General features: G+C 38.4%; 1 protein-coding gene across 1 annotated transcript; it reads left to right on the top strand.

The window, feature by feature from the left end:
• The first annotated feature begins 10,211 nt into the window (after positions 1–10,211).
• Positions 10,212–12,657, top strand: LOC145132227 (expansin-A4-like). Its single transcript, XM_079066935.1, has 3 exons — positions 10,212–10,408; positions 10,508–10,826; positions 12,195–12,657. The coding sequence occupies exons 1-3, from the start codon at positions 10,255–10,257 to the stop codon at positions 12,502–12,504; spliced, it is 783 nt and encodes a 260-aa protein (XP_078923061.1). The 5' UTR covers positions 10,212–10,254; the 3' UTR covers positions 12,505–12,657.
• The last annotated feature ends 25 nt before the right edge of the window (positions 12,658–12,682 follow it).

The following is a 12,682-nucleotide window of genomic DNA, read 5'->3' as shown; positions in this document are numbered from 1 at the left end:
GTAATTTCTTAATCTTCAGAGTTCTGTGTTGGGGCCATTGTCAATTGGTGGAATTCCTTTCGGATTTTTTTAATTGCAGTTTGTGTTGGTATTTCGTAGGGCATCATTGTGCTTAGGTGTCTTAGGGTGTTAGGAGTTTAGTCGAGGGTTACAATGATGATCTCCTTATCTGTTATTGTTTGATTGTTTGATTGGGACTTAGGGTCTGAGTCGACCCAAAGGCTTGATAGGGATAGTTAAGTTGTCACAGGTTCGGTGGGTGTCTATGTTAGGCTGAGTGGCTTGGTTATTGGTTGACTAATCAAGGGTAAGCTCGAGAGTCGTTAATGGTTGACGGATCGGGGGTAAGCCTGAGAGTCATTAGTGGTTAACGAATCGAGGTTAAGCCCGAGAGTCGTTAGTGGTTGATGGATCAGGGGTAACCCCGAGAGTCGTTAGTGGTTGACGGATCAAGGGTTAGCTTGGGATTTGTTAGTGGTTAACGGGTCAGGGGTTTTGATAGTGCGTTTGTATGCGAGGTTATCGACGATGGTAGTCAGTCGTGGGTTCTGTAATTCAGTTTATCAGCAGGATGACGTGAGGGCAGGGAGATCTTGGGCAGATTGAATATGTGATATTTCAGTTAGTATGGTTGATTTATAGAATGAAAGTTTCCTCCATATTTTCAGGCACGACCTTGGAGTCTTCAAATTATGAGGAACTAATTTCTCTCAATGTGGTTAATTATCGTTCTCCGACGGGGCGCATGTTTTCATAAAAAGATTAAATTGGCATTGGTTTCGGTAGTGGTCGTCTGGGTAGGGCATCAATCCAATGTTACGGCGGTTGAGAGATCGATTGTTAGACATATCGTTTAAGAATAGACTTTGCATCTATTCGTGAAGGCCTACAGGTGGTAACTGCAAGCCAAAGTAAGAGAGTTGTGTCGGCCGATACAATTCTAGTGGGATTGGAAGGACCCGTGAGAGGGGATTGACAACTATAATAGGTAATTGTAAGAAACAATTTCGATGAGGAAATCTAATTTAAGGGGGGGGGATTGTAACACCCGTTTTCCAAAATAGATCAGTTGAGGAATTGAGAGATCAAAATTAAGGTTTTTGGGAAAAACCTTGAGCCATAATTTGGTGACTAAAGTGCCGCGACGTGGTATTTCAATTTCAAGAAATGTGTATCCGATGGTTGCCACGACGTGCAAGAGTGATGCCACGACATGCAGCTGATGCAACCTAAGCCCATAATTTTTAGGGTTTTCTACACATTTAAGGACCTTAACTTTAGGGTTAGATCATTCTCTTCAGCCCCCACCCTCTCACGACGAAACCCTAGCCTCATTCGAGTGTTATTGGTGTAGTTGTGGTGTTCTTGAAGTATTAAGTCTTGGATTGCAACTTGAAGAAGAAGAAGGTGCCCTTTGAGCAAAGATCCCACAAGCAAACCTCCTCACCACCTTCTTGCATACCTTCTAGACTTTTGTAAGTCCCTAAGTTTCTATCTTTATGTGTTATTCTTCTAGATCTAGGCTTAGAAGCTTGTTTGTAAAGTCCCGAAAATACCGAGTAATATTTTCATTTAAATAAGTCAAAACCATTCATTCATTATCCCAAAAGATGATCATAATAAAAGTATTCTCAAAACATCAGTGTAGAATCATAAATAGTTAATGCAAAATAATTCTTCAGGGGATGCGTTGCGATCAAGTCGGGCCCTTCCTTTTGAAAACAGAAGTACCCGAAAACATTTTACACATAAATCGTAAGCACAAAGCTTAGTGAGTTCCCCAAAGTACCATATACCAACATACACATCATACATACATATCATACTCAAACATGTAACGGGTCTATTTCACCCACGAGTCCCTTCCAACTCGACGTATCCCTTCCGACTCTCTGAGTCCCTTCCTACTCCTTCGATATCTTTCAATCGGTACAGGTCTATTTCACCCCTACAACTAAGCATACAGTCATACTAGCAAGAGTCATAAAGACAACAAGCACATACAAGCATATCAGTAAGTGTCACGAAGACCACTACTATCCTACAACATAATCCAGTGGGCCAACATTGGTGCCTTCGACCCACAAGTATAGTGAGGAGACTCGCCTCACAGTCTAAAGGAATAGCTGCACCGATCACTGCTCCAAAAGCTATCTCTACTAGTTAACAAGGACCCAAATCTCAGCTACTATTCAAATTACCCAAAATGCCTTTAGGTCAAACTTGGTCAAATTCCTGGTCAAAGTCAAAAAGTCAAAGGAGGTCAACACAGACTGAGTACGTCCAATGTACCCAATCACTACGGTCAATGTAGTAGATCCCTTCCTGATTACGGGGATCCAACCTGGTACGCTAAACGTACTACCAGGTACGCCCAGCGTACTCGACCAATTCCATTTACCTTCATTAAGTACTTATTACATTAAGATCTCACGTCCAAAGCTTAAATCTAGTCCCAAATAACATTCTAAGTCATAAAGTTTCCAACTTTATGACTTTCCATGGCTAGAAGGAGTCCATACACCAAAATCCTAACTTAATACACAAACCAAAGCATCACGACTCTTGCATGGAGGGAAGAAAGGGACCACGATCACATTTTTATGACTCCTAATAGATCCATAATGGATAAAGTTTCCAACTTTATCCATTAAGAAGGTCGAAACAACCAAGATCTAGTCTTTAAGTCTCAAAGGGACCAAAAATGCATCTTTCTCAACTTAATTCATTAATTCCAAGTCTCCAACCTTCAGATCTGAATCAATATGATGTTTAGATGGATAGAGTTTCTAACCTTATCTATAACAAGGTCACAAACTTTCAAGATCTAAACTTTATGCATTAAAGTGACCAAAAAGCTCATAAAACCCAAAACTAGATAGATCTAACAAATGCATCATCAAGATTCAAACTTTATACCTTCTAGAGTTGATAAAAGCAATGTAGGCTCTGGATCTAAAAGCTTGAGCTTCAACAATCAATAAGCTTGAACTTCTCTTTCATCCAAAATGCACTCAAAACACATAGAAAGGCTCAATATTTGATTTAAGGGGCTAGGGTTTCGAGTTGAAGGCTCAAGAGGGTGGAGGTTGATGTTAGGAAGGACCCCAAGGGGTTAGAGTCCTTAAATAGGGCTCAAAACCATGAAAATAGGGTTTTTGCACTGCGGCGGTACACCCAACGTACCTAAAGTTACGCCCAACATAACACCCTAAAAACGCGACTTCCTCAGTTAGTACGCCCATCATACTCCTGGTGTACGCCCAACGTACTGCCACACTCTCTTCTTCCAGCTTAACTTCAAGCAGCCATAACTTCTTCGTTCCAACTCTGTTTTCGACGATCTTTATATCCACGAAAAGGTATCGACGAGCTCTACAATTCTATCTTGATACTTATGACTAAAAACATCTCGAACTAAAATCCTTAATTTATGCAAGAAGTCCGAAACATAACCATTCCATTTTACCCCTCAGCTTCCATCGAACAATCCAAGGTTTAAATCACTTGTCCAACATCATACACCTCCAATAGAGTCTAAAATTCATTCCATTGAAGCCCAAGACCTCCATTTTGATCCATTTAGTATCCACGGTCCTGAAATAAGAACTTCTCGAAACAGGATGTTACATTGTTTTCATGATTTAAGGTGGTTTGAGTGGATGGATTCCATAAAGTTGGCAACTTTATGGACCCTTAAGGTCACTTTATGGTTATATGTTCCAAATCTAATGTTTTATGGAGTCCTTAGCCTCAAGCATGAGTTTTGGGAGTTCATTTCTTTCATTAGTGACCTAGTTTGGAAAGGACATGAATTTTCCATGCATGTCCATACATCAATGATTTTTATGATGTATTTGGGTGTTATAATGACTCGTGGAAGTATGAACGAGTAGATTAAAGGATTAAGCTCTTAATGATGAATATGGAAATATGCTAGTGACCACGACGTGGAAAAGGGCTTGTCATGACGTGGTGATAATCTGCATCACGGCTATCTTGTCCTAGCATGCCCACGATGTGGCCAAGAGGTATCCATGTCGTGGTGACCGCTGACTTGGCTGACTTTTGTTGATTGTTGATCATTGACTTTTGACCAATTGTACCTTGGGTTAAACTTGAAGGAATTGGGTTATTGATTAAGGATCTATATTTGTTTGGTGCTAGTCGGTTTGTGGGAGTGATCAGTGTAGGGAGTGAGTGTGTTGTTGTGCTCCTTGGGGTCTTCGATTTAGGTGATTTTCCTCACTATGCTATGTATTGTAGTATATATCCATGTATGTTAGGATATAGGAGTAGTGGTATGCTGGTTAGAGTACCAGGGGTCGGTGATCGTCTCGTTGAGTACCCTAGGGATTGTATGTAGTTATGTAGGATAACCTGAGAACTCTTGATCTAGGCTTTCTTACATGTTCCTTGTTTGGTTATGGTTCTAGAGTGGGATCACTTATCCGACTGTCTATCTCACCTCTGATTATATATAACTAGGCATTCATTGGTGATCTACCAGTAGTGGTGTAGAGTGTTGTATGAGGCCCATTATGCTGTAGTGAGCTATTAGATAGGTAGACTAGTGTAGATAGTTTCCCGTGTTTATGTTCTTGTTTGATTGCTTGTTTTATTTATATGTCGACATATCGGGTTGTGGGTTGAGGCGGTCCTGCTTTGTACGGTAGGCCAAGATACTCGGGCGGGGCAACAGTGCATTGTAGGCCAGGTGCGGACCATCTGTATGTTGTAGGCATGGGTGGGGGACCAGTCGTGGACTGGAGGCCCAAGTGAGCAGTTCAGGTGTACTGTAGGCCTTACGAGGCAGTCCAGTCAGACTGAAGGCTCGTGTGTGCATGTATTTTATGTGTATTGTGGTGTGTGGTATTTTGGGGGAACTCACTAAGCTTTAGCTCACAGTTGTGGATTAAATGTTTCTTAGATGTCATTGGTGATCGTAGGAAGGCAAAGACGTTATTATACACACTCATCGGCAACATTGGTGATTCCACATTTATCATATTACTTTGATTTTCAAACAATTGTATTTTGGAATAAATGAGTTTTCTTAACTTGGGTTTTATGGAAATGGTGTTTTACCTTAATTAAAATTGAAAATTTTGTTTGTGAAAATAGGACGTTATAGTGGTCTGGGAAACCCTTTGAGAATTATGGTTTACGCATGTTTGGATGCCCTACTTACGCTCGTATGAATGATGGTAAACTGGATTTGAGGGCAATGAAGTGCATATTTCTAGGATATGCATCTGGAGGGAAAGTACATCGTATGTGGTGTACAAAAGAAGGAAAGACTCCAAATTTTTTTATTAGCAGAGATGTGACCTTTGAATCTGCTATGTGTAACCCTATAGGAGGTGGTACAAGTGTTGTGGGGAATGATCATGATGCTAGCCAAAAGGTGGAGTTTGAAACAGAAACCACACATAGTTTTGTGATAAATGAGGAATAGTAGGGTAGCATGGAACAACAGTGATGTGAGGAATCCCTTGAACAACCTATGGAAGAAGTGTCTAGTGATGCTGATGTCGGGAAAGACAACTTGATGAAGCTTTTGTAGAATGAGTTTGTGATGAACGATTTAGGTGCTAAAAAGAAGATGGAAAGGATGGAGATTCGTAGGGATATAAGAGTAGGATGGTTATACATTTCTCATTACATTGAGAAAGTCTTGCGATCATTCTATTGTGACCAGTCCAAACTTGTTGTTACTTCTTTAGCGATTCGAGACAATCGGGGAAAAGCTCATTGGGAAATGGCCAAGTGGATCTTGCGACACTTGAAGGGAACACTTGATGTTTGTCTGGTGTATGGTGCCAATGCACTACATACGAACTTGGTTGGATTGATAGACTTAGACCATGAAAGTGATCTGGAGATAAGAAGATCATTGGCGGTTGGTCTCATTTAGAGTCTTCTTTTGAAGGTGGCGAAACCTATCATGTTTTATGACAAGTTATGCATTCAAAAGTTTGGTGCCAAGGAGAATCTGAAAGACATGGTGACAAGGACATTGCCCAGAGAGAAGTTTAAGCTTTTCTTGGACTTGGTTGATGTTCGCAGGTGGTAAGGGAGAGGAAATTCTTGCTTAAGGTAGAGTTCAGAGGATGTTCAAGTCAAGTTGGAGATTGTTAAATGTGACTTGAGCATTTGGAGCATTTGCATGGAGAATTTTAGTTTAATGGAGCACTTGGGGTTCATGGGGCATGTGACAAAGGAACGGATCATCTGAGAAAGGAATAGATTATCTGACAAAGGAATGGATCAAGTGAACTTGACAAAGGAAAGAATCTTCTAAATGGGGGTATGGAGCACCTACGAGTGGAATAGAGCATCATGGTTCATGAATGTGCCATCTATGATCTAGATGTGTCATCTTATGCTTGGATACGCCACTTTGGAGACAATGTGTGCCACTTTGAAACAATGTATGCCACCTTGGGATGCAAGTATGACATTTGTGAAGGATGGAAGATGTGCCAACCTGAAGGAATGTGTGTTATATGTGAAGAAGGAGTGTCAACTTGGAGGTGGGTGTGCCATCTTGGAGGAAGATTTGCCACCCTTGGAGGAGTTGTGCCATTCCTTGCACAATATGCGCCATCTTGGTGCAAGGTGTGCCATTTGTGTTCCTCGATGTGTCGTGGTATCCCTGATGTGCCACTTATGTTGTGATGTTTACTATGATGCCTAAGATTGTCCAGGGATGCTCAGAAGTTGAAGATGCTCAAGGATTATTGCATGATGTGCCACCATGGTGGTTGATGTACCATGTGGATCTTGATGTGCCACTCTTGCATCATGATGTGCCACTATGGATCATGATGTGTCATTATGATGTGCCACCAGGATGAATGTTCCAGAAGCTATGCATGGTGGATTATGATTTGTTGACACCATTCATAGGCCTATGGGACAATGGGTTTGGCCCATTAGGGTTCTAGGTCTGATCACTTCACTATAAATAAGTATGCATGCTAAGTCATTAGAAGTGTCTTTTTGTATCCCTAGTGAGTAGGTCGAATCTCTAATGGTTGTACTTATAAGGGTAAATTACATCATTCGTCCCTCGTGCATATGCCCAAACGCATGTTTAGTCCCTATTTTCAAATTTTAACTCGGACCGTCCCTCAGTTTGTTTTTTCTTGCATGCTTAGTCCCTCCAGACATAAAAAGACTATTTTGCCCTTAACAATTTTTTTTTTAATTTTCTATTATATATTTATCAGTTTTTAAATTTAAAAAAAATGAAAATAAATTTCTCCGGTCCCTTCTTTTTCTTCCGGCTTCTCACTCGCTCCTCACAACCACATGTCCTCCTCCTTTCTCCGATGAGACTAACCAGCCAAAAATCATTTGTTTCAATCTCCTTCGTATCACCATCGTCTAGCTCAAACAACCTTCCAGAAACCACCAATAATTACAGGCAATCTTCACCACCTCCAATTATCGTCAATCACCACCACCTCCACCATTGATGAACCTTATCTGATTATCAAACATCAAATATTAAACCCAAAACCTACATTTAAATATGAAAATCAAACCCTTCCTCAATCTCCTACCCATTCAGATCTATATTTAGATCTGAAACTCCAGTACAGATCAGAAACTCAAAAGACCAGAAACCACCGCTTCTCCCTTTCTTCACGTGATAGTTAGGGTTTTAGGTGGTAATGTTAGGTTTCTGCGCAAATCTATGGTAGCAGAGCAGCTCACAGGTGGCGATAGTTGAATAGAGTTTAGATTCGGGAATCATCTTCTCTGATGAAATTGCAGATCTCACAATGAGTGATTGTGAAGAAAGCTCCAAATAGATATGCACATACACATCACCATCGTTGTAACAAACCATATATGTCTCTCGTTTTTCCGGCTAGAGGGTAGCGAATCCACACTCCGACTCAAGGGTAACGAATCTGCACTCATCCCTAACCTTCTCCTTACCATTCAGATTTGCACTCCTTTGTGGATACTTCATCGGAAGAAAGCCTAGAAGAAAAACAAACGCTTGAAAAACATGAGAAGATTAAATAGGAGGTTGGTCAGACTTCTGATGATGTTGTTGTGGAAGTCGCTGAAATTTAATAAAAAAGATTGATTGTGGTTATTCTCAGTGGAACGGGTGAGCTTTGAACCAGGGTTTGGGCGGGGTGAGTTGAGGGGTGGCAGGGGTGCTCCATTTTCCGGTGATGTAGATATCAGGCGATGGTGATGGTCAAGTGTTCTTCAACAAAACAGAAAAATAATTAAAATGCTTTTTAAAAATTAAAAATAATAAAAAAAATGTTAAAAAAGAAATTAAAATGAAAATGAAAAGGGCATTATAGTCTTTTCATGTCTCAAAAGGGATGAAACGTGCAAAGTTAAACTAACGAGGGATGTAGCGTGCACCTTTTAATGATATGCAGGGGCGGAGCTTCAACATTTAATTTGGGGGGGCCGGGAATATAATATGTATAAAAATCGATAAGCAGGGGGGCCACAGCTAAAATTTTATATTTTTGGGGCTAATATGTATAAAATTAAAGTATACGGGCTAATCGTAATAAACATGCGTTTGGGCATATGTACGAGGGACGAATGGTATAATTTATCCTACTTATAATCTCTGTTTGAGAACTCAATGAATAAAGAATACCACCTCTTGTCCTTGGTCGTAGGTCATCTTAACCGAACCATGTAAATATTGTGTCTTTGTATGCTTTTGGTTTTGTGTGTTATCTGCATTACTTTCTAACGATGGTCATCCGGACTTGACAAGTGACATCAGATTTGTTCTGAGTTTTAACAAGTATTGTCTGTTTTTTCTAACACATAAAACCATGATGTAGCGTCTTTCAACGTTATCTATTGATAGATTTTGAAAACTACAAAATATTTTGTCTAAATATATTATGTAAGTTAAAAGAGAAGAAATGACATAGAGGACTCAATTTGTAAGATTTACAATGAATTTGGCCAAATTGTGGGATGTATTTTCAAAATTCCCTTACTTTTAATCTCAAAATACCTTACAGAATTTATTTCTGTAAGATATAAAAAGCAAAATACCTACTCATACGTTGACCTCAATTCTATCATATAAAAGCTCATCCTCGCAAGTAAAATATTCTCGTTTCTAAAAGCTCATCCTCGCAAGTAAAATAAAGTAGGATTATTTTAACATAATTCATTATTATGAGTTCAAACGCTCGACACCTATGTCGAATCCTATTATTTAACTACAATAGTAAGAATTACTTTATAACAATCAAATTTGCAATAGTATATGAACAAAAATACAACCCAAAAATTAAAAAGGGAACACTTAAAATATAAATAAAAGGTACATTTCTCCTAACTCAACACCCCCAATTAATAGCCCTACTTTTGAACAGACAACCATATTTTGTACATTTGTTTGGTAATTTAGGGCACTCTTATGATTAATCAATTTACTTTCATAATGTAAAAGCTATTTCGTGTGCCCTAAAATGGAATAATCCGACTTTATTTCCATTTTTACTTTCCTTTTTACCAATACAAAGTTAAAAACGTATATGTCAAACATAATCCTTAATGATGTGTGATCATAATATAAAATTTTCAGCACCGATTAATAATACTTGACATGTAATTTAACAAAAAAATAATAGTCCGACTTCAAAATTATATTTATGCATTACTAAAATAACTAGCACATGATCATTGCAAAAATGTAATTAATTGTTGCTTCTTTATATACATAAATGCATACTATGATGGTTGTATTTCATATTTTATATCAAAACAACTATGGTATTTTCATAAACCAAAAAAAAAAAAGGAACTTTGTATACGAAGAACATGGAAACTATTACCCAATTTCTGAAAAACAATATTTACGATTGCATCTAATCAAATTAAATGCAAAAAAATGTGATGAACATGATATAATGTCCGTCGGATCTGGTAATCTAAAATATGAGTCGGGTTACTCCGGTGCACAACAATCCAACAATGCAAAGTTAATTAAGTAACTTTTTTAGAGGCCCCACACAATCTCTCCACTTTAAACTTAATTTACGTCTTACGAGCGTAATTTATATTTTATTATTATTATTTAATACGCGCAAACAGGGACATTTCAAACATATGAATTTACATAATTGCCCTTACGTACATCCATCCCCATGACTCCCCTCCATAAGTACCCTACACCCACTGCCATTCCTCTTCATACCCACCGCCACCAGCCACCGTTCCTCCAGCAAAGTACAGTGAACCATGACTAAAATGGTAATCACCGGCGGCATTGTCTTCCTCATCGTCACTCTATTGTCGGTAACCGAAGCTAGAATCCCCGGAAACTACGCCGGCGGGGCATGGCAAGGTGCTCATGCTACCTTCTACGGCGGCAGTGACGCTTCCGGTACTATGGGTATGTTACCAGTCACCGGAATATTCCTTGGTTTACAACCTTACTACAAATTCGAAATTTCCAATGCATAATGTTGAGTTTACATTTGTTTCATGACAGGAGGTGCTTGTGGATACGGCAACCTATACAGCCAAGGCTACGGCGTTAACACGGCGGCGTTGAGCACAGCTCTGTTCAATAACGGACTTAGTTGCGGTTCTTGCTTTGAAATCAAATGTGCCAACGACCCACGGTGGTGCCACCCCGGAAGCCCCTCTATCTTCATCACCGCCACCAACTTCTGCCCACCGAATTTCGCTTTACCAAACGACAATGGTGGTTGGTGCAACCCTCCCCGTACTCACTTTGACCTCGCCATGCCCATGTTTCTTAAAATTGCGGAGTATCGTGCCGGAATCGTCCCCGTCTCTTACCGCCGGTATGCTTTTCTATCCTCCGACGTTTCTTTTCAATAACACAATTCCAGTGAAACATACAACATTTTATGCATGAGGTACAAGTTACCAATGATTCGACCGATTTGACATAAATACCCCGAGGCGAGAATATACATCTATATCTATATCTGTTTGCTATGATTTGACTAAAATGCCCCTGGAACATATTGATTGCGAGCATGTTACTGGTTTAGTTATATATGCAGAGTTGCACACATGGTTTGCCGTACCTGCAGACGACTAATCGCCTCTATGGGTTTCCAGTTGTAGAATTTTCATTTTACTACCCTCAACTATAGCATATAATAACAAAGCACCCTTTAAATAGTTAAATCACTCAATCAAATATAAAAGTTTCTTGATTTCCAAATGATCGGCTTTTTAGATTTGTTAATTGTTATTCCATGCTTTTCATTCACATTTTAAAATATTTAAAGTGGAACTTTAATTTGACTTTTATATCATTATGATTGCCTTTGGCTTTTTAAAAAAATAAATAAAGGCCCTTTTTATTTAAAGCTTTATTTATTTGATCATGTGCGAATATAACTAAAAAATTTGATAGCGTTATTGAGAGAGGGTACCAATTGTACTACGACCCAATCGATTTTGGTCACGTGATTAGAGTAAACTCTGTAGGTTCCACGATACTTTTGGTGTACCTGCAACACCCTATACGCTTTCTTCCTTCTTATACAAAATCAATGCCGTTGGTTGCGCAAGAGAATGTACTAAAACCACAATTACTATTTTATATTTTCGAATATATTAATTATTTTAAAAAATGAGTTTGTTTGATTCAAGGAGAGTTTTTTTTAGGTTAGTTAATTATTTTTTAGGTCAATAATAAACAAATGTTAGATTTTATTGAATGTTTTATTTTGTGTTTTTTGTTTGACACAGTTAACCCCGTTTATTTAACAATGTTTCAATCTGCTTCTTTATAATATTTAACATTTTAAAGTTTTATTATTTTTGACTAATTGTTTATATACCATTTTTATTTCTAATATTAAATTGAATTTGTAACTGATCATATGATTTTTTTTATTTTTATAACTATAAATATAATAATTTTATTAATTTTTTATTTAAAAACTCAATATTTAATGCATTGTTTTAATTTACAGATTGTAATATATTGCTTTTATTTGGTATTATTGTGAAATACATTTTTATTTTCTAAGAATTCTATTTTTAAAAACAAATATTAAAATATTGGGGCGAAGTTTTGACTTTAAAAAAAGTTTAGTAACTGCTTCCCTTAGCTTTAGTTCCTTGTCCTCCGAACTCCCCCACCTTTTGGAATTGGCAAAACTGACCCTTGTATTTGTTATTTATTTCCACAGAGTCCCTTGTAGGAAGGCAGGCGGGATTAGGTTCACAATTAACGGTTTCCGTTACTTCAACTTGGTTTTAATCAGCAATGTAGCGGGTGCGGGTGATATTCAAAAGGCATGGGTGAAAGGAACAAAGACTAATTGGATGAGCATGAGCCGTAACTGGGGTCAAAACTGGCAATCTAACGCTGTTCTCACCGGTCAATCCCTTTCTTTCAGGGTTACAGGCAGTGACCGACGTACCTCCACCTCATGGAACATTGTTCCCGCCAATTGGCAGTTCGGTCAAACCTTCACCGGGAAAAATTTCCGAGTGTAGGAAATGAACACAACTTGCAGCATCTTTTTCATGCTGATTCAATTTCTACGATCGATTGACTTTTTAAACCATCATATGTGGTATTTCGCAAAAAAAAAAAATGTTCATGAACAAAAGAAGTGCAAAGTATGATGATTTATAGTGTTCTTTGTATTTTTATGAAATAATTGGTTAGTGT

This window comes from Lactuca virosa, chromosome 8, assembly GCF_052849685.1.
Source record: "Lactuca virosa cultivar CGN04683 chromosome 8, Lactuca_virosa_CGN04683_v6, whole genome shotgun sequence".
Classification (NCBI taxonomy): Eukaryota; Viridiplantae; Streptophyta; class Magnoliopsida; order Asterales; family Asteraceae; genus Lactuca; species Lactuca virosa.
Note: the sequence above shows the minus strand (reverse complement) of the source record. Positions and strands in the feature narration are given on the sequence as shown.

What these genes read in the sequence shown, in the direction of transcription:
- LOC145132227 (XM_079066935.1), top strand. Translation starts at nt 10,255, where the DNA reads ATGACTAAAATGGTAATCACCGGCGGCATTGTCTTCCTCATCGTCACT. An exon ending in TGACGCTTCCGGTACTATGG is followed by an intron (nt 10,409 to 10,507) that starts GTATGTTACCAG and finishes GTTTCATGACAG; the next exon opens with GAGGTGCTTGTGGATACGGC. An exon ending in GTCCCCGTCTCTTACCGCCG is followed by an intron (nt 10,827 to 12,194) that starts GTATGCTTTTCT and finishes TTATTTCCACAG; the next exon opens with AGTCCCTTGTAGGAAGGCAG.